Below are 17827 nucleotides of genomic sequence, written 5' to 3' on the forward strand. Positions count from 1 at the left end.
TCAAATATTAAAGCCTTAAAAATATACACCGTGCAGTTTTTCATGTATGAGTGTTATTGCAATCTTAAATGAGAGGTAGACCAAAGAAAACAGAGGAGAGTTGTTGTTTGTATTCCAGCTGTAGTAAACAAAGAAGTTTAGTGAATCTTTTTGACAACAGAGAGTGATGCAGTATTGATGCTGATTTGAGTTTTCTGATCCTGTATTTTTGCTCTTTGTCTTTTGTTACACAGAGTGAACTAGAAGCTTGGTTTTGCCTTCGCTGGTAAGTAAACAGTGATTGTAACTGAAGCAATATGAAATTGGGATTGTGTAACATGTTTAGCAATTTATATACAATAGTTTGGCTTTCTGTGATATCTTGCCATTTGCTCATGGGCAAAAACACATTTAGGATTTATAAGAAGTAAAGCCCCCCCCCCCCCCCCCCCCCCCCCCCCCCCCCCCACTAGATCTCTGAGTGTCCCTAAAAATGTCCCTGAAGTTTAATAGGCCATTTATGTCTAATTTTAATTTTAAAGGCTTATCAAAGCATTTCTGTAGTAATTATTGTTTTTATTACACATGTTAAGGCCATTTGAGACTCTGCAATTAAATGTTGCCCTCTTTAGACTAAAGTGAGTTCATTTTGTCTGAGGTACAGTGCTGGGAAAAGTCTTTCTTCCTTGCAGATTTATTTTGTTCATGCTTTTTTGTCACATGTTTCAAATCATCTAACAGGGATGATATGAATAAATACAAAAAAGCATTTTAAAGTGATGATTTCACGTATGAAGCAGAGAAAACCAAACCAGAGCTATCTGTTCTAATGTGAGAACATGCTGGTCTCTAATACCCAGCTGTGGAAGCCCTGATACGAAGAACTACCATCAAGCATTTATAGTATCAAGTATTATTTGTGATTGTTGCATGCTTTGAAACTGTGATGTTATCATTTGATCAAGTGTGCAGTGCGAGCAAATCCTTGCTTGTGGTATCTGATGTGTTATGTAATAGCACCAAAGTATTAGAGCTTTACGTTAATGAGGAATTTCTGTGGCTTATTGCAGATCGATAAAACGACACATCACCTTAATAAAGACAGAAATCTTTAATAAGGTGCAGAAAGAGAAGATGGGGTGTTTATAGTAAAGCTGTTGTAAACAAAGAATTTAACAGATTTTTTTTTTCACTACAGATTGTGATGCAGTATTGACTCTGATGCTGATTTTAGTTGTCTGATTCTGTATTTTTGTTCTTTTGTTACAGAGTGAAACAGAACTTTGGTTTTGCGTTTGCTGGTAAGTAAGCAGCAATTGTAACTGCAGTAATATGACATTGTCACTGTGTAACATGTTTAGCAACTTACCTAACGTAGTTTGGTTTTTGTGACATTACCATTTATTTATGGGCAAAATCAAATGGTCAGAATTTATACCTTGTAGCAGCAAAGGCCCCACACATGACCTCTGACTGTCCCTGAAGTTTAACAGGCCATTTGTGTCTGATTTTTATGTTTGAACACAAACAACTGTTTTTATACAGTTGTTTGTGTTCTCCGTTTGTTTGTGGATTTACGTAGCAGAGCACCACAGTTGTTGATTTATATCTTCACTCATATTCTGCTTATGTATTACATTAAAGTCAGACCACTATAGAAGTATTTTTGCCTGAGTGAACAGAAGTGGTAGGTTAAACATTTAAGCAATAATAAAAAACTCAGAGGACCAGAGTTGTGAGTAGGCAATGTTGTGTATGTTAAAGCCTGTGTGTAATTTATATACAATAAGTTTAAATCAGTTTCTTAATAATTTGCTTGATACAATGTGTTTAAAATTTTATATAAAAGGGAAATATTGAAAAATACAAAAAGATTCCTGCCAACAGGTACAATGGAAGGACTCTTTATTATAATTTTTGTAATTGCAAAAATGGTGTGCCACTGTTGTTACTATAACATGTCAGAATTTACATGTATTTTAGGATTTACATATTCAGATCAGAACTAAAACCTAATGAGGTTTTCCGTTGATTCTAACAGTTGTGGTTTTTTCACACTTTATTAAGCACTGTCTTGTGATAGAAAATGATGGAGCTAAAAAGCCATAATCTGTACCAACAAATATTGGTGCCTCTTTTTTGCACTTCTGTAGTATGCATGCCTTTATTACACATGTTATCACCATGTGAGACTCTGTAACTGAAGTTTGTCCTCTTTAGACTACAGTGAGTTCATAAAGGCTTGAAGAAATTGAGGATTTTACTAGTTATTTCATGTCACAGTAAATTGGATTGTGTGCGAAGAGGTTCAACAGTGTAAGTCATTAAACAGTGATCTGATGTGTTGTTTCCTTTCTCTAGGATACTGATCTGATCGTCGCAAGTCTGGTAAGTAAAGGTTTTGTCTGCGGTACAGTGCTGAGAAAGGTCTTTCTTCCTTGCAGATTTATTTTGTTTATGCTTTTTTCACATGTTTCAAATCATCTAACAAGGATGACCTGGATAAATACAAAAAGCAGTTTTAAAGTGATGATTTCATTTTTGAACCAGAACAACCTGGTCTAATGTAAAAACATGTTGGTCTCTAATACCCAGCTGTGGATGCCCTGATAGCAACAATTACCATCAAGCATTTACAGTAACTGGTAATGACTGGTTTACATCACTGGTTGATTTTGGTCCACTATAATTTCAGAATTGTCATAATTAGATCCAAACAGGACAGGCAAAAAAAGAAAAGAAAAAAGTCTTAATTAAGGCCCAATATAGGGTTTTCAAGTCATGCCAAGAATCTTAATTTCATTAAAGTCCAGACTGATTAGTTTACACCATGTGTTTTGTTTCATTCATTCAATTGGACTTGCTTGTGTGCTTCAGATCCTAAGTGTGATTAAACTTAAGCCCAGGACCTGATGAGTTGATGTAGGTCCTGAAGTAGTAAAGGAACTCTGGGACATCACAGTAACAGCACCATGTTTGACTTTAATGCTGGTGTTTTTCTCTCACTATAGATGATTCAGTTTAGTGCAGTTAGTCAGCACAGCTCTTGGTTATCATCGAGATATTATTAGGCAACTTGTTTTTGCATGTTCAGCTACAACATCTGGGAGGGTTTCTGTTTTCTGAGGTCTCCAGATCCTTAGTAGTCTCTTTGTAAACCTTTACAGAACTATATGTGTTTGTTTCACATTAGAGCAGCTCACGACTAGCAGTTTAGGGACAATTAAATATTCACATAGGACAGGGGTCTCAAACTCCACTCTTCAAGTGCCGGTGTCCTGAAGCTTTTCCACGTGTCCCTGTTACAAAACACCTGAATAACATTTGTAGGTCATTAGTGAGAGTATAGAATTTGACTGTGTGCTGAAGTGGCATCCCCTAAGACTACTCAAATGTAAGTAATTTAAGTGTTTGGAAAAATGTACTTCTAAAAGTACTTTCATTGCATCATGTTCATTCACTCATGAGCTGCTATAACATGAATCAAATTCCTGAATTACCACCTCAGCATGCAGTCAGGTTCTGTAGAGTTTTGCTAATGACCTACTAATGTTATTCAGGTGTGTTGCAACAGGGACACATAGAAAAGTTTCTGGACACCAGGCCTTAAGGACCAGAGTTTGAGACCACTGGTGGTAGGGCATTGTGGATTTCAAAAGCTTCTTCCCTTAAATCACTGCCTAAAAACTGCTTTTTGTAATTTGTCATAATGACTTGCAAAGTATAGGTGGGATGAAAACATAAACATAAGACATTTTATAGTGGCCTGATATTTTTATCAAGGCTGTTTTTTGAAAATAATCCTGGCCTAATTTACAAAAGATGAACTGTCTGAAAGTCATGTTTGTTTGTTTGTTTAAGAAATGTGGGAATGTCCAGCAAAGATCTTACATGCAACAGCTCAGATACAGCACTCACTTCTGTTCTTTTTATCATGAAATGATCTACAAAGAAATGATCATCATACTAAATTTTGCTAATTAGGCCTTTATATCAGCTATGATAAGTTTATTATAGATTTAGTGTAGTGCTTATTGCTGTGCATCAAACATGCCCCAAATGTGACTGAAATATGTAGAAACTAGCTGTCTCCAAATTTCTCATTTTGCCAAAATTCATACAGAGTGACCTGAAACTGTGCTGTAACCTCAGTGTGTTGGTTTTGTTGGACCATTTAATATTTACAGTAAGTTACTGTAGCAGCACGTCTTAGTTTGAGTTTATAGACTTAGTTTATTGTTTTAATAGAATGTAAAAATGTCCTTATAACAGTTCCACCATCATTTGTTAAACATTGTCATTCTGTTCAGTCCAATAATTTACTGTAGAAGTCTTTAGTATTTAAAGCCCTACATGTATTGTATTTTTGAGATTATAAGGCATAATGTCAATAAACAAGCCTGTTTTTAAGGCAGATTAAGCCAAACAAACAGTCAGATAAGTCAAACTTTATTCAAGTCATTCACAAACAACTCTCAACACTGTTCAGTTGTAACACATAAAATACAGAACAATACACTCACTTTTTCAGTTCATTCCTCATCCACAAATCCATCAAACTCTTCATGGGTTGATCAGTTTGAAATCTGCTTCTTAAGCATGTCTCTTAGCACGTGCCAGGTCCTTGTACACACACCATAATGTTATGTTGAAGCACCGTACGAATTACTCTGCGAGGGTCCTGACTATGGTAGCCATAATGCTCTGACAATACATCAAGCAGCGCAGCTTTGTAGCTTACGAAGTCTTACTAAAATATTTGACAGAATTTTGAGCGCTGTGTACCACAGAAATCCCGTTTGAGGTCAGTAAGCATAACCAGAATCGATACGCTAGGCACATTGTATGTTTTTGAGATAATGACAGGACTTTAGGTGTGCCATATAGTCTGAAGAATATGGTAAATCCAAGCATGTTGGAAATATGACTAATTCCATGCCTTTTGTGTCTTACAGGTGACCTGCTGCAGAAGATCCTCTCTCTCTCTCTATCATTATAAGCAATTCTGTCTATCCTATCACTCTCCCAACTCTATCTAATTTGAAAGCCATTCTATCTTGTATCCCTCTATCCCTACTGCTCTATCTAATTTGAAAGCCATTCTATCTTGTATCCCTCTATCCCTACTGCTCTATCTAATTTGAAAGCCATTCTATCTTGTATCCCTCTATCCCTACTGCTCTATCTAATTTGAAAGCCATTCTATCTTGTATCCCTCTATCCCTACCGCTCTATCTAATTTGAAAGCCATTCTATCTTGTATCCCTCTATCCCTACCGCTCTATCTAATTTGAAAGCCATTCCATCTTGTATCCCTCTATCTCTACTGCTCTATCTAATTTGAGAATCCAAGTTTTGAGAATCCTTTCAGAATCCAATTTTCAGAAATCCAAGTTACCAGAACTTGATCTATCTGTTACAGAATTCTGAGAGATCTCTGCTCTCACTGCTCTTTCTTTCCTGTCATTAAGCTCTCTCACATTCAGTCATTTTGCTTTAAATTACAAGTTGAATATACAGTAGTAGAATTACAGTACAGTAGAACTTATAGTAGAAACTACTTACACAGCCCTACATTTGTCATTTTAATTTTGCATTAGACTTTAGTTTGGACTGCTAGTTTGGCTTACTTTGATCAATTGTATAAAATATCACCTTTTTATAAGTTTATTTGTAATAAGATAATCTGGTTATTTTGTAATACATACATTCAGATAAATAATAAATCAGATCCAGTCTGTTAGTCTGTTTCATTGGCTATAACATTTGACTGCAAGTTTATAGTATTATTATTTAAGGACTAACCCATTTTGTCACTCAGTGTAAGTATTCAGTCAGTATTGTCATCGAGAAGTGCCTGAGGACCCAGACTTCCTGTTTCCTGACTGCTGCAGAACATCCAGCTGAAGAAACCCCGTTTCTAAAAGAGGTACAATAAAACGGACCAAATTGTTTCCAGAGAACTTTGAATTTCCTTTATTTTGAGTTTGGAGTACAAATCAGCTTTTTAACATCTATTCATATATTCATAAAAACATTTTATAGTATAATAGTACATTTCTCAGATTTAACAGTAACTTAAGGAGTTATAAGTTTTTCTGTGTTTCAAGGTTCAGTTTTGTTTATATTTGTGTATAACCACATATAAGCTCCAGATTGTACTTCAGCAAAATGCCAAGAAAAAGTCAAAGGTCGCAGTCCTTGAAGCTTAGATGGCAAAAGCAGAAAGAACAGGTGAATGTTTCTCAGAGCAGTGAGCAGGTAAAGGTTTGTGTTTCAGCTTTTCCCAGCACAGAAGTGCAGAGCAGTGTTCAGACAGCCACAGTGTCTTATGCAGATGTGGTAAAAAGAAGTGTTCCCTCAGTGTCTGTCCCAGAGCCTGAAGTTATGCAGGTAATCCAGACTAAACCCCAGCTAACTGTACAAACACAGCATGATGGAGAGACAGCCACAGTGTCTTATGCAGATGTGGTAAAAAGAAGTGTTCCCTCAGTGTCTGTCCCAGAGCCTGAAGTTATGCAGGTAATCCAGACTAAACCCCAGCTAACTGTACAAACACAGCATGATGGACAAGCTCCAGGACAGTCTCATGTACAGGTTACAAACAGTGAAAGTCCACGAGTGAGTAGCGTCTGTGCTTCCCGAAGCCAGGCCGCTCCTAGGTATGGAAAGTACCGGAATCAGCAATGCATGGCTAACAGTTTGGTTTTCCTGTCATTCTTACACGAGGATGAATTTATTACCAGAGCAGATCTAAACCGTGTGTTGGACAAAGGCCATGCCGTCTATTCAGATGCCAGACTGAGGTTTGTGAACAGTGTGTTTCTAGCCTGCGATGAACTTCCTTCAGTTGTTACCAGCCGCAGACACGAGTATCAAGTCGACATGTCTCAGTTTGCTCATTACGGCACATTTGATGGTACAGATCACTTTCCGAGCCTTGAACAGGGACTACAGTGTTTGGCTTCAGACGTTCGCTACGCTTTGCTAGTCATGGGAGGAACAGTCATCGCTGTTAGCAGGCTGACTTCAGGTGAATATGCATATTTTGACCCTCACCCACGTAAGTCTACTGGTATGCCATTGTCGCTAAGTGCAAGTGGTGGAACTGCAGTTATGTTGAAGTTCACACGTCTTAATGACATGATTGACAGGATCAAACGTTTGTACAGAATGTTCAGCATCGCATCAAGCTGCACTTATGAGCTACAGCCCATCGAGTTTCACAGTGAAAACGCTGCTGACCAAAGAGATGCTAATCAAACCACCGAATACAGACAAACAGCTACAACTGTTACAGCACCAGCTTTAAATGAAGCCGTTCATGAAATAAACTCCCAAAGATCTACTGACCAGACACAGAAGACTGTGAGAGACACTTTAACGACTGAAGTGACATCATCCAGAGTGGATTATTCAAATGAGACAGCTGCTGAGCTGAACAATCGTCCTTCTGATTATTTAGAAATAGAAACCTCTGCATCTTCTGTAAGAGACACTCAGGTAACATCAGATTCTGTTCCTCAGAATGATTCAAACAGTGCCTCCAGTTCAACTAAGATAACAGAGGAACTCTCAGATAAACTGCTGAAATATAGTAAACATGAAAGGCAAAAAATGAGGAGAAGATTATTGACCCAACAAAAGCTACCACAGAGAAAGGAAAATCAGAAGACGAAAGAAAGGCAGATGTACAGGTTTGATGAAAGCTTCAAGACAAAGAAAAAAAACTCAACTAAGAAGTGTAATGATCCTGATCACAGACAGAAAAAGAGCATGTACAAAAATGAATTGTATAAATTAAATGCTACCTATAAGGAGAAACAGAGAGAACATTTTAGAAAGATGTATAGGGAAAGTGCTAAAATTAGAGAGAGAAAAAGAGAATGTGTCATAAGGACATATAAAGACAATCCCCTATTCAGAGAAAAGCAGAAGGAACGTGTAACAAGAACATATAGAGAGTCTCCCATATTCAGAGAAAAGCAGAAGGAACGTGTAACAAGAACATATAGAGAGTCTCCCATATTCAGAGAAAAGCAGAAAGAGCGTATAAGAAGAATATACAGAACTTGTGCTGGATTCAGAGAGAAACATAAAGCTTACATGAGGTCATATGTATATAACCTATATAAAAAAAGCGAAGATTTTAAACAGAAAAAACGATCTTATATGACAAAGCGGTATGGAGAAGAAAAACAATTTCAGCAACAACACAAGGACAATATGAGAGAACGAATGAGAGTAAAATATTGGAACGGTTTTTCTTTCAGACAGATGCATAATATCAGATGTGCAATGAATATAAAACGGAAATATCGCCAGATGCATCGACCAGCTGAGAGTTTACAGTGTCATCCAGAGAACACTTTAATGAATGAGGCCATATCTCGTTTCAGATCAAACATTAAGTCAGCACCATCTTATGTTTGTACTGTTTGTCTAAAAGCTTCTTTTCCTAATCAGGTGAAAATCTGCAAAAGAGAAAATTACTCAAAACACCAGACTGTAGCTCATCAGTGCCTAACTGGTAAATTTGTTCATGTGTGTGATGAAGCATGTCATGATCACTGCAGCTTTCCTGTTGAGAGAAAAAAAGAGTATATCTGTCACACATGTCACAGTTCCCTCAAAAGTGGATGCATGCCCAGGCTTGCTGCTGTTAATGGTTTAGAACTGCAGGATATTCCAGCTGAACTTTGTGATCTCAACATTCTGGAGAGACATCTGATTGCCAAATGCATACCATTTGCTAAGATTATTCCTCTTCCAAAGGGGAGACAGAGACTCATACGTGGTAATGTGGTGTGTGTACCATCTGAGGTCCAACAAACAGTTGACTCTTTACCGAGGATCAGAAGCCAATCACAGATCATGAGGATAAAGCTGAAAAGACGACTGTGCTACAAAGGCCATCAGCTGTTCCAGACTGTCACCTGGTCTAAACTCATTCAAGCTCTGCGTAAACTGAAACAAATTCATCCACAGTACACAGATATTATTATCAGAGATGATGCATTGCTTTGTGATCCAACGTTACCTGATGATGACAGCAGTGATGAAGCCAGCATGGCAAGTGATGATTATAATGAAGCAGATTTAATGGAAATTGACAACTATGAAAAAGATGCCCTTTTGTGCGAAAGTGAGTCTGAAAGTGAACAAGCTATTAATATGCAATCCTGTGATGAACAACCAGAGGAACAAAATCCAGATGAACCAGAAAGTGATTTGAACAATGGAGGTTTTGCTCTAGAAAGTTGTCTGCAGCCTGTAGACATTTCAGAAGAGATTCTCTGTTTCACTGATAACACATATTGTGTGGCTCCTGCAGAAAGAAACAATCCTGTTAGCTTCTTCAGAACTCCTCATTTGGAAGCCATGGCATTTCCTGTGCAGTTTCCTACTGGTCAGAATACACTGGATGAAAAGAGACGTCTTAAACTCACACCAAGTGCTTACTTCAAGTCAAGGCTTTTCAACATTGATGCAAGATTTGCTAAAGACACAAATTACCTGTTTTTCTCACAGTTTGTCACTGAAATACACTTGGCTAATTCCAGCATGACAATACAGCTAAGGAAAGGTAAAACTATGACCAAAGATGGACGCAAAATCACATCAGGAATGTTACAAAGTAAGACAGAAGTAGAGAAGCTTGTAAGAAATAAAGATGCAATCAGATTTATGCAGCCACTCAGAGGAACTCCAGCTTACTGGCAGAAAACTACCAGAGATCTATTCAGCATGGTTCGCCAAATAGGAACACCTCAGTTCTTTGTCACTTTCTCTGCTGCTGAGATGAGATGGCCTGAAGTGATTCAAGCAATAAAGAGACAGCAAGGTGAAGAGGTTGATTTTGAAGCCCTGGACTGGTCAGAAAAGTGTGAAATTCTAAGATCAAATCCAGTAACCACCATGCGAATGTTTGATAAACGTGTTGAGGCTTTGTTCAGAGATTTGCTTTTTTCTCCTGCACAGCCCCTTGGTGAGATCATTGATTACTTTTACAGAGTTGAGTTCCAGCACAGAGGTAGTCCACATATACACATGTTGCTGTGGATTCGAGAAAAGGTAGAAGCAGATGTGGATGACGACCAAACTGTCTGTGACTTTGTTGACAGATACATCTCAGCTCAACTCCCTGATCCAGAAAAACAACCTGAACTGCACAAAAAAGTCACTGAGCTACAAAAGCACAGCAAAAACCACACAAAGACATGCTTTAAGAGTGTGAACTCTGGTTGTAGATTTGGGTTTCCCAAACCACCAGCCACAAGAACAATGATTGTGAGACAGGATGAGGATTCAGACACTGAAGCTGCAAAAGCCAAACTCAGACCTTTGTTGAACCTGCTGAAGGAACCTGAAGCTGCTTCCCTCACCATAGAGCAGATTCTGTCACGATGCAACTTAACAATGAATGAGTATGAACAATGCCTCCAAGACATAAACAAGAAAACAGCTCTGATTCTGAAACGTGACCCAAATGAGTGTTGGATCAACAATTACAACCCAGACCTGCTTGAAGCCTGGAACTCTAATTTAGATGTCTCATTCATTTTGAATGCCTATTCATGTATAGAATACCTCTGTAAATATATAACAAAGAAAGAATCTGGCCTCTCTGAATACCTGAAGACAGTTATTGACAACTCTGATAAGAACACCGTCAATGAGTGTGATGAAATGAGAGCTGTGATGCAGGCTTACTCAAAAAAGAGAGAAATCAGCGCACAGGAGTGTGTGACTCGAGTCTGTGGCCTAAAAATGAAAAAATGTTCCCGCAGTGTTGTATTTGTACCAACAGATGATAACCCAGTAAAAATGAGTCGGCCCATGAGCTTCCTGGAAAGCACAACACACGACAGTTGTAATATTTGGATGACAAGTTTGAGTGATAAATACAAATGCAGACCTGAGACCCCAGAATATGAGGAAATGTCACTGGCTGATTTTGCTGCCTTGTGCAGGTTGGTGAGTGGTCCAAATGAAGGAAAAGATGTGCTTCCTCTTCTAAACCAGCTTGGATTTGTACAAAGGCGAAAGAATGATAAACCAGCTATAATCAGATATTACCACTGTTCACAGGAAAAAGATCCTGAGCAATATTATGGTCGACTGTTGAGACTTTACCTTCCACACAGATCAGAGCAGGAACTGAAACCACAAGGGTTCCAAACCTATCAGTCCTTCTACAACTCAGGTTTTGTACGACTTCCATGTTCAGACCACAGTGAGTCTGTGAAAAGGGTTGTGAAAAGAAATAAAGACAAGTATGAGAAGAACTCTGAGGATATTGAGAGTGCACTGGAAGAGTTTGAACAAAATAGGGATGTTGTGATTGATGAATGGTGTAATCTTGCTCCTGAATCTGAAGTTGTGAGGCTGCAATGTGATGAGAATCTTCCTGAGAGACATTCTGATGATGAGAACGAACAGGAGAATGTCCCCGACTACAGTCGTCAGTCTGATGCTGTAACAGAGATCAGAGCCATCAGAGAACAACCTGCAGTAGATCCAGCCGTGGTACGTGTAATGTATCAGAATCTGAACCAGAAGCAGGCCTGCGTGTTCTATGCCATAAGAGACTGGTGTATTCAGCGAGTTTGTGGTTTGAACCCAGATCCATTTTTCTTCTATATCAATGGTGGTGCAGGAACTGGAAAGTCACATCTGATTAAGTGTATTCATTCTGAAGCATCAAAGATCCTGAGCAGACTGCCTGCTAATGCAGAAGAAGCTGACATATCAAATCCAACTGTTTTACTGACTTCATTTACCGGTACAGCAGCTTTTTCTATCAATGGCTCTACATTACATTCTCTACTGAAACTACCCAGGAGTCTGAAACCACCCATTCAAGGACTTGGTAACCAACTGGATGAAGTCAGATCTGAGCTGATGAATGCTGAAATTATTGTTATTGATGAGATTTCAATGGTTTCAAAACCCCTTTTTGCTTATGTGGATGCAAGACTGAAACAAATCAAAGGCACTCAGAGACCTTTTGGTGGAATGTCAGTTTTAGCTGTTGGAGATTTTTACCAGCTGCCACCAGTGCGACAGTCTAAACCTCTCTGTGTTTACGATCCAGAACAGATTGACCTATGGCAGGAACATTTTCAGATGATCACTCTAACCGAGATCATGCGTCAGAAAGATGATGTGGCCTTTGCAGAGATGCTGAACAGGATTAGAGTCAAAGAAAAGACAGATGAGCTTTCTCAGTGCGACAGAGATTTGTTGTCACAGGCTGTGACTGCACCAGAAGAATGTCCAACTGAGGTCTTACACATTTATGCCACCAACAAGAATGTGGAATCCCACAACACAGATACCCTGAAGAAGCTTCATTCAAACATCATAATCATCAATGCAGACGATTTCCAGAAGGATAAATGTACAGGCAGAATGGAACGAAGAGACAAACCATTTACAGGTGGGAGAAATGATTTACCTGACACTCTGAATGTTGCTGAAGGAGCTCGAGTCATGCTGACCAGAAACTTGGACACACTAAACGGTTTGGTCAACGGTGCTTTTGGTATACTGGTAAAGGTGGTGAGATCTGAAAATGATGGACACATAATTAAACTGGGGCTCAGGATGGACAACCGGCAGCCTATGAGACACAACCGCAGTGCTAATGCAGCTTCTGATGATCTGGTTTACATTGAGAGAGCAGAGGAGAGTCTGAAGTTTAAAGGAGCAGTACGCAGACAGTTTCCTGTAAAGCTAGCATTCGCTTGCACAATTCACAAAACTCAGGGTCTTACAACACAGACAGCTGTAGTTTCAATGAAGAACATTTTTGAACCAGGTATGGCTTACGTTGCTCTCAGCAGGGTGACGTCTCTCAGTGGACTCTATTTGCAGGACTTGGATGAGAAAAAGATTTACGCCAATCCCGAGGTAACTGCAGCGCTCCAAACCATGAGACAAGCCAGTGTTGAGGAAATGATGCCTCTTCTTCAGGTCAGAGAAACAGCCAGCAGACTTGACACTCTTACACTGATCCATCACAATACGGAGGGTTTGCCATCTCACATCAGTGACATCAAGAGTCATCATGAAATGTGTTTAGCAGATGTTTTGTGTCTCACTGAGTCTCACCTTCAAGGCTCCTTTGTTGCAGACAGTCTTCATTTGGATGGCTACACCATGTTCAAACGCAACAGACATGTGTCCTACACAAACTTTCCTCACATGGCCAGCAGAAGTGGTGGGGGAGTTGTTGTGTATTTGAGGAATCATTTTCAGGTTCAGGTAAAACAGTATCTGCATAATGTCACTGATCTTGAGTTTTTAGTGTTGAAGGTTCAGGCTCCATTCCCTGCACTCATTGCTGTTGTGTACAGACCCCCTGACTACAGTTTGACACCATTCATGCAAAACCTGGTAAGTCTTTTAGATTCACTTGAAATAATGGACTGTCACCCAATAATTGTGTGTGGAGATTTTAATGAGAACCAGTTGCAGAGTGGAAGAAAACAGATTCTGGAGCAGTTTCAGTCGAGAGGGTATTCACAGCTGATCACTTCTGGCACTACAGACAAGAACACCCTGCTTGACCTCATTTTTATTTCTCAGCCACAGAAATGTCTATATTCAGGTGTTCTGAGATCATATTACAGTTACCACAACCCTGTGTTTTGTGTCCTGTCCTCGAGCCAATCATGAAGTCGTCTGGTGAGTTTTGAAACAATTACAGATCATGTTTGTTACAGAGTTTACTGATTGTAGAGCATGAAAAATATTTTTCATTGAAAAAATTGTCTTCCCTACTCTGTCTGTAAGAAGACCCTTTCTTATTGCAATGTTATTAATCATTTCACCAAATCATTGCTGAACTTCATGCAGAGCAGAGAACATCTGCTATCATGCACCTCTGATCTGAAATGTGCTGCAACATTTATTAAACCAACATCATTTCTTTTATTCTCATGTTTTAAATGACTAAATCTTTTTACTGTGACGTATGTAGCTCAACAAACGAGATCTTCCCCTCCAAGGGCTTGAAAATATGAAATAGTAAATAAATAAATCCCACATAAATGCAGGTATTTAATATGGGTCACATGAATAAATACAGACAATTATATTTTCTTGATTATAGTAGCTTTTGTAGAATCAAAAGTTTTTGTGATGAATGAGTTTTTGCTTATCATGTTTTACAGGTAAAAAATGTCAAAAGTTATAAACTATCTTTAGGCTACCAGAGATGTCTATAATGATACATTATGTAGAGAAAAACATTAGTACAGCTTACAGAATATGTATAAAAACTGATTTAGAAGTAAATGGATAGTTTTCTGAAAGTTCCCGACTACAGTTTAACACCACCCACCCAGATCAGCCCCCAAGTGTCTATGTAATGCTGGTATGGTGTGTGAGTTTGACTTGGCCTTTATCCGGGTGGGTTTGGGTTTGGGTGGATAAAGGCCAAGTCAGAATTCTCTGAGCAGCTGGAAAAAGCTGCTAATAAACAAAGACATCAAAAAGTGTGGGCTTTAGGTGTAGCCCCTGCTTTCTGATGCACTAATTAGATTTAGTAACCGACACCCCATACCAGCATTACATAGACACTTGGGGGCTGAGCTGGGTGGGTGGTGTTATAAGCACGTGTTTTGTTAGATATATTTTTTCAGACACCATCTTCATGAACTGCTGAGCCAAACCTGATCCATCAGTGCTGGACTGCACAGATAACTACATGCCACAAGGAGACTGCTGTGTTATGAACTGCCATACCAGTGTGTCTTCAATGGAGAAGATGACACACCCATCACCTGACCTCCTGCCTGATCTGGAGACCATCATCATGCTGCCACACTACAACCTCTGAGACCATCAATGATGACTCCTACTGAGGAAACTGTATTTCCTGTCAGAGATGCTCAGTGATCCTCAGAGCAGAGAGAGGTATGATTCTTTATCTTTGATAAAAAATGTCAGTGTTTTTAATTCAATTAATTAATTAAAATCCTGTTTATTGCATAAATAATTCCACACTCAAATGATTATACTTGTTGACACTTTTTGAGTTTTAATTCACATTATAGATTACAAATCTATGCTTTTTCTACTCTGTCTCTCTGTGCATGTATTGCTGTCTTCTGAGTTCTTCAGTGTCCCAACTGAGACATTCAAACCTCCCTGCAGAGCTCATGTCTTTCCTCACCATCATGCGAGTGTGAGATTGCTCTGGATTCTGGTTATGTGGCCTGCAGCACCTATAAGGTATTTCAATATTGTTCATTGTATAACTTATTTGTAGTTTTTAGGCCTTAACACAAATAAAATGTTCCTTTTTCTGTATTTTTTAGAACAAGCTCGTCCAGTGTGCCTGCATTCCAGCTTCACAGAAAAGAACATCAGACACCAGCGAGGGAGGATAAGAAAGACAGACACAACAACATTGTCATCCCCTATGTAGCCGGTGTATCAGAAAAACTCAGGAGAGTTTTCTCCAAATGCGACATCCCAGTGTACTTTAGACCCAGCAACACACTTTGACAGAAACTGGTTCACCTGAAAGACAAAACTCCTAAACACAAACTTAACAATGTGGTGTACGCTGTAAAGTGCAGCGAGGATGGAGGAGTGAAAGAAGCCATTTACGTCCACTGTGAGCGACCATCTTTGAACAGAGGCGGTGGTTTACAACACCAACTGTCTGCCATCTATAATCCAGTTTTGAGTTCCCTCCCCAGACACCGTAACATCCACTCACATCCTGGGAGTGGGCGTGGGTGATTTCCTGACCTCAGGAAATCGCATGATAGGGTGGGGCCAGGTTTCACAATGAGCTCACCCAAAACCCTGGCTGATTGGGACCCACACCCACTTTCACACCTTGGCTCATGTGATTAGGTAGAGGATCATCAGGAGGTTCTTTGTCCCTCTTTGGGGAGAAACTCCCACTGGGTTTAAATCTGGGACTCTCCACCATTGACCCTTAGAACTGAAGAAGCTTCTCGGATGAGAGGTGAAACGTCTTCAAGGAACTCAAAGAAGTCCAGACGCTTTTCTTTCCAAGCTCCTTAGACTTCACTTGTGTTAATTACATTTTATTTGTTGTTGTTTTCTTTTAGATTTATATGCAGTGATTGGATGTGGTGGAGCTTTGTTAACCGTGTGGAAAACATCTGTTTGTGATGATATTTACAATGAGGCTTTAAGGTGACAGTTTCCATGTAATTTCAATCCTTTTACTAAGCAAAAACATGTTTGCAATTAACATATTTTTTCAGTTTTGTCTTTTGGATTTATGGTTAACATTCCTCTGTGACAGCAAATACTAAACTGGTCCAAGTAACCAGCATATCATTGGTCAAAGGCAAAAAGGACCACATGTCACACTAGCAATGAATTTGTGACTGTGTTTGTGTTAGTATAGAGTAGGTCTAACAGTGGTTTTCCACATCTGCTCTAATATATAGAGATAATGGGTCAGACATATAAAGTCATTTTGAAAAGTTCATAAAGGTCATTTATATGTGTTCCTCTTTATCATTTTATATCAGGTCACACAGCTGACTTGAGTTTTGATCAGAGTAGAACCATAACATTCATGCTAATGGTTCTACTGTTTACAGTTACTTTATGATGGATTTCACCCTGGTCACAGCACTATGTGAAAAGCTGTTAGAGGTAAAGTTAAGCCAATTAATACCTCATCATAAGTCACTCTCTAACGCAGGGCAGTGATTATTATTCACTGTAATTTATTCCACAACAATGTTCTTTATTTGATTCTTTAAATATGCACATCGATTGTTTAGCTGTGTGACTCTCCACACCTGAAATATATCACAATGTGGACTTCATTTCGACAGTATTTTGTAGATTGGTACCATATTTATCATCAAATCATCTTGTGCATTTATTAACTAAATGTTGTTTGTTTTTGTTTTTTTGTTTGTTTGTTTGGGGGTTTTTTGTTGCCATTTTTACATTTCACCAACTGTGTAAATTCTGCAATTTTACTTTGGTTTTGTTTCACATCAGTTTATCTGCTGGTTGGTATTCCTGTCTTCCTTCTCTCACCCCAACCGGTCGCAGCAGATGGCCGCCCCTCCCTGAGCCTGGTTCTGCTGGAGGTTTCTTCCTGTTAAAAGGGAGTTTTTCCTTCCCACTGTCGCCAAAGTGCTTGCTCATAGGGGGTCATATGATTGTTGGGTTTTTCTCTGTATCTATGAAGCGCCTTAAGGCGACTTTTGTTGTGAATTGGCGCTATATAAATTTAATTGAATTGGTTTTCTTCCTTTTCTAATGTTTCTGGTCATTTTTCACAGTTAAACAAGTAACTTTGAGGTTACGTCATCATTTTCAGCTTTTATCTGTTTACAGTTTTTTCCTAATAATTACATTTCTGCAAAATTATAGCAGTTCTGATAAGTTGTAATATTTCTGCCAAGTTATTAATTTTCTACTAAATTATATCATTTCTGCTAAGTTATGTTATTCTAAATTATTACATTTCTGCTAAGTTGTAGCTTCTGGTACATTACAACATTTCTGCTGAATTGTTATGTTTCTTCTAAGTTATTGCATTTCTGCTAAGTTATTTCATTTTTGTTAACTTGATGTTGTTCTGCAAAGTTATTAAAATTTCAACAACTTTTTAAAAACTGGCTTTGATTTCTACAGCTTCTTCAGCTATTTTCAACTATCTTCAGCAGACAGCTTCAGCTTTACAATTTCTGCAACTTTTCAGCTTTTTCAGCTAGTTTTTGCATGCAGCTTCAGCTTTAAAGCATCCACACTGCATTTTCGCAGGAAATGCAAATTTTTCTAGTTAGTGTGAATGCTTGAAAAGCATTCACAGTATTGTTCTTCTAAT

The 17827-nt window shown here is 38.7% G+C and overlaps 1 protein-coding gene across 7 annotated transcripts; it reads left to right on the forward strand.

Annotated features, from left to right (window-relative positions):
• The first annotated feature begins 232 nt into the window (after nt 1–232).
• On the forward strand, nt 233–17615 carry LOC146562574 (uncharacterized). 7 transcript variants are annotated; one of them, XR_014894663.1, is made up of 6 exons: nt 233–265; nt 1249–1280; nt 2341–2367; nt 4935–5908; nt 12859–12957; nt 13118–13154. XR_014894663.1 is itself a non-coding variant. In XM_085294445.1 (3 exons), exons 1-2 carry the CDS (start codon nt 7597–7599, stop codon nt 13226–13228), a joined length of 5472 nt encoding a protein of 1823 aa, XP_085150571.1. In that variant the 5' UTR covers nt 7182–7596; the 3' UTR covers nt 13229–13248; nt 13341–13477. The 7 variants fall into 7 exon arrangements, 3 of the variants coding, with proteins under 3 accessions (XP_085150571.1, XP_085150570.1, XP_085150569.1); XM_085294445.1 differs by lacking the exons at nt 233–265; nt 1249–1280; nt 2341–2367; nt 4935–5908 and adding an exon at nt 13341–13477 and having other exon boundaries at nt 7182–12957; nt 13118–13248; XR_014894661.1 differs by lacking the exons at nt 233–265; nt 1249–1280; nt 2341–2367; nt 4935–5908 and adding exons at nt 15104–15222; nt 15309–17615 and having other exon boundaries at nt 7190–14904.
• Nucleotides 17616–17827: the final 212 nt, after the last annotated feature.

This window comes from Mchenga conophoros, linkage group LG12 (assembly GCF_057382185.1).
Source record: "Mchenga conophoros isolate Kocher_MC1m ecotype Shallow Benthic linkage group LG12, M_conophoros_male_GT1.1, whole genome shotgun sequence".
NCBI lineage: Eukaryota > Metazoa > Chordata > Actinopteri > Cichliformes > Cichlidae > Mchenga > Mchenga conophoros.

Bases quoted from the DNA above. Each gene is read 5' to 3' on its own strand.
- LOC146562574 (XM_085294443.1), top strand. From the start codon at position 7,597: ATGAGGAGAAGATTATTGACCCAACAAAAGCTACCACAGAGAAAGGAA.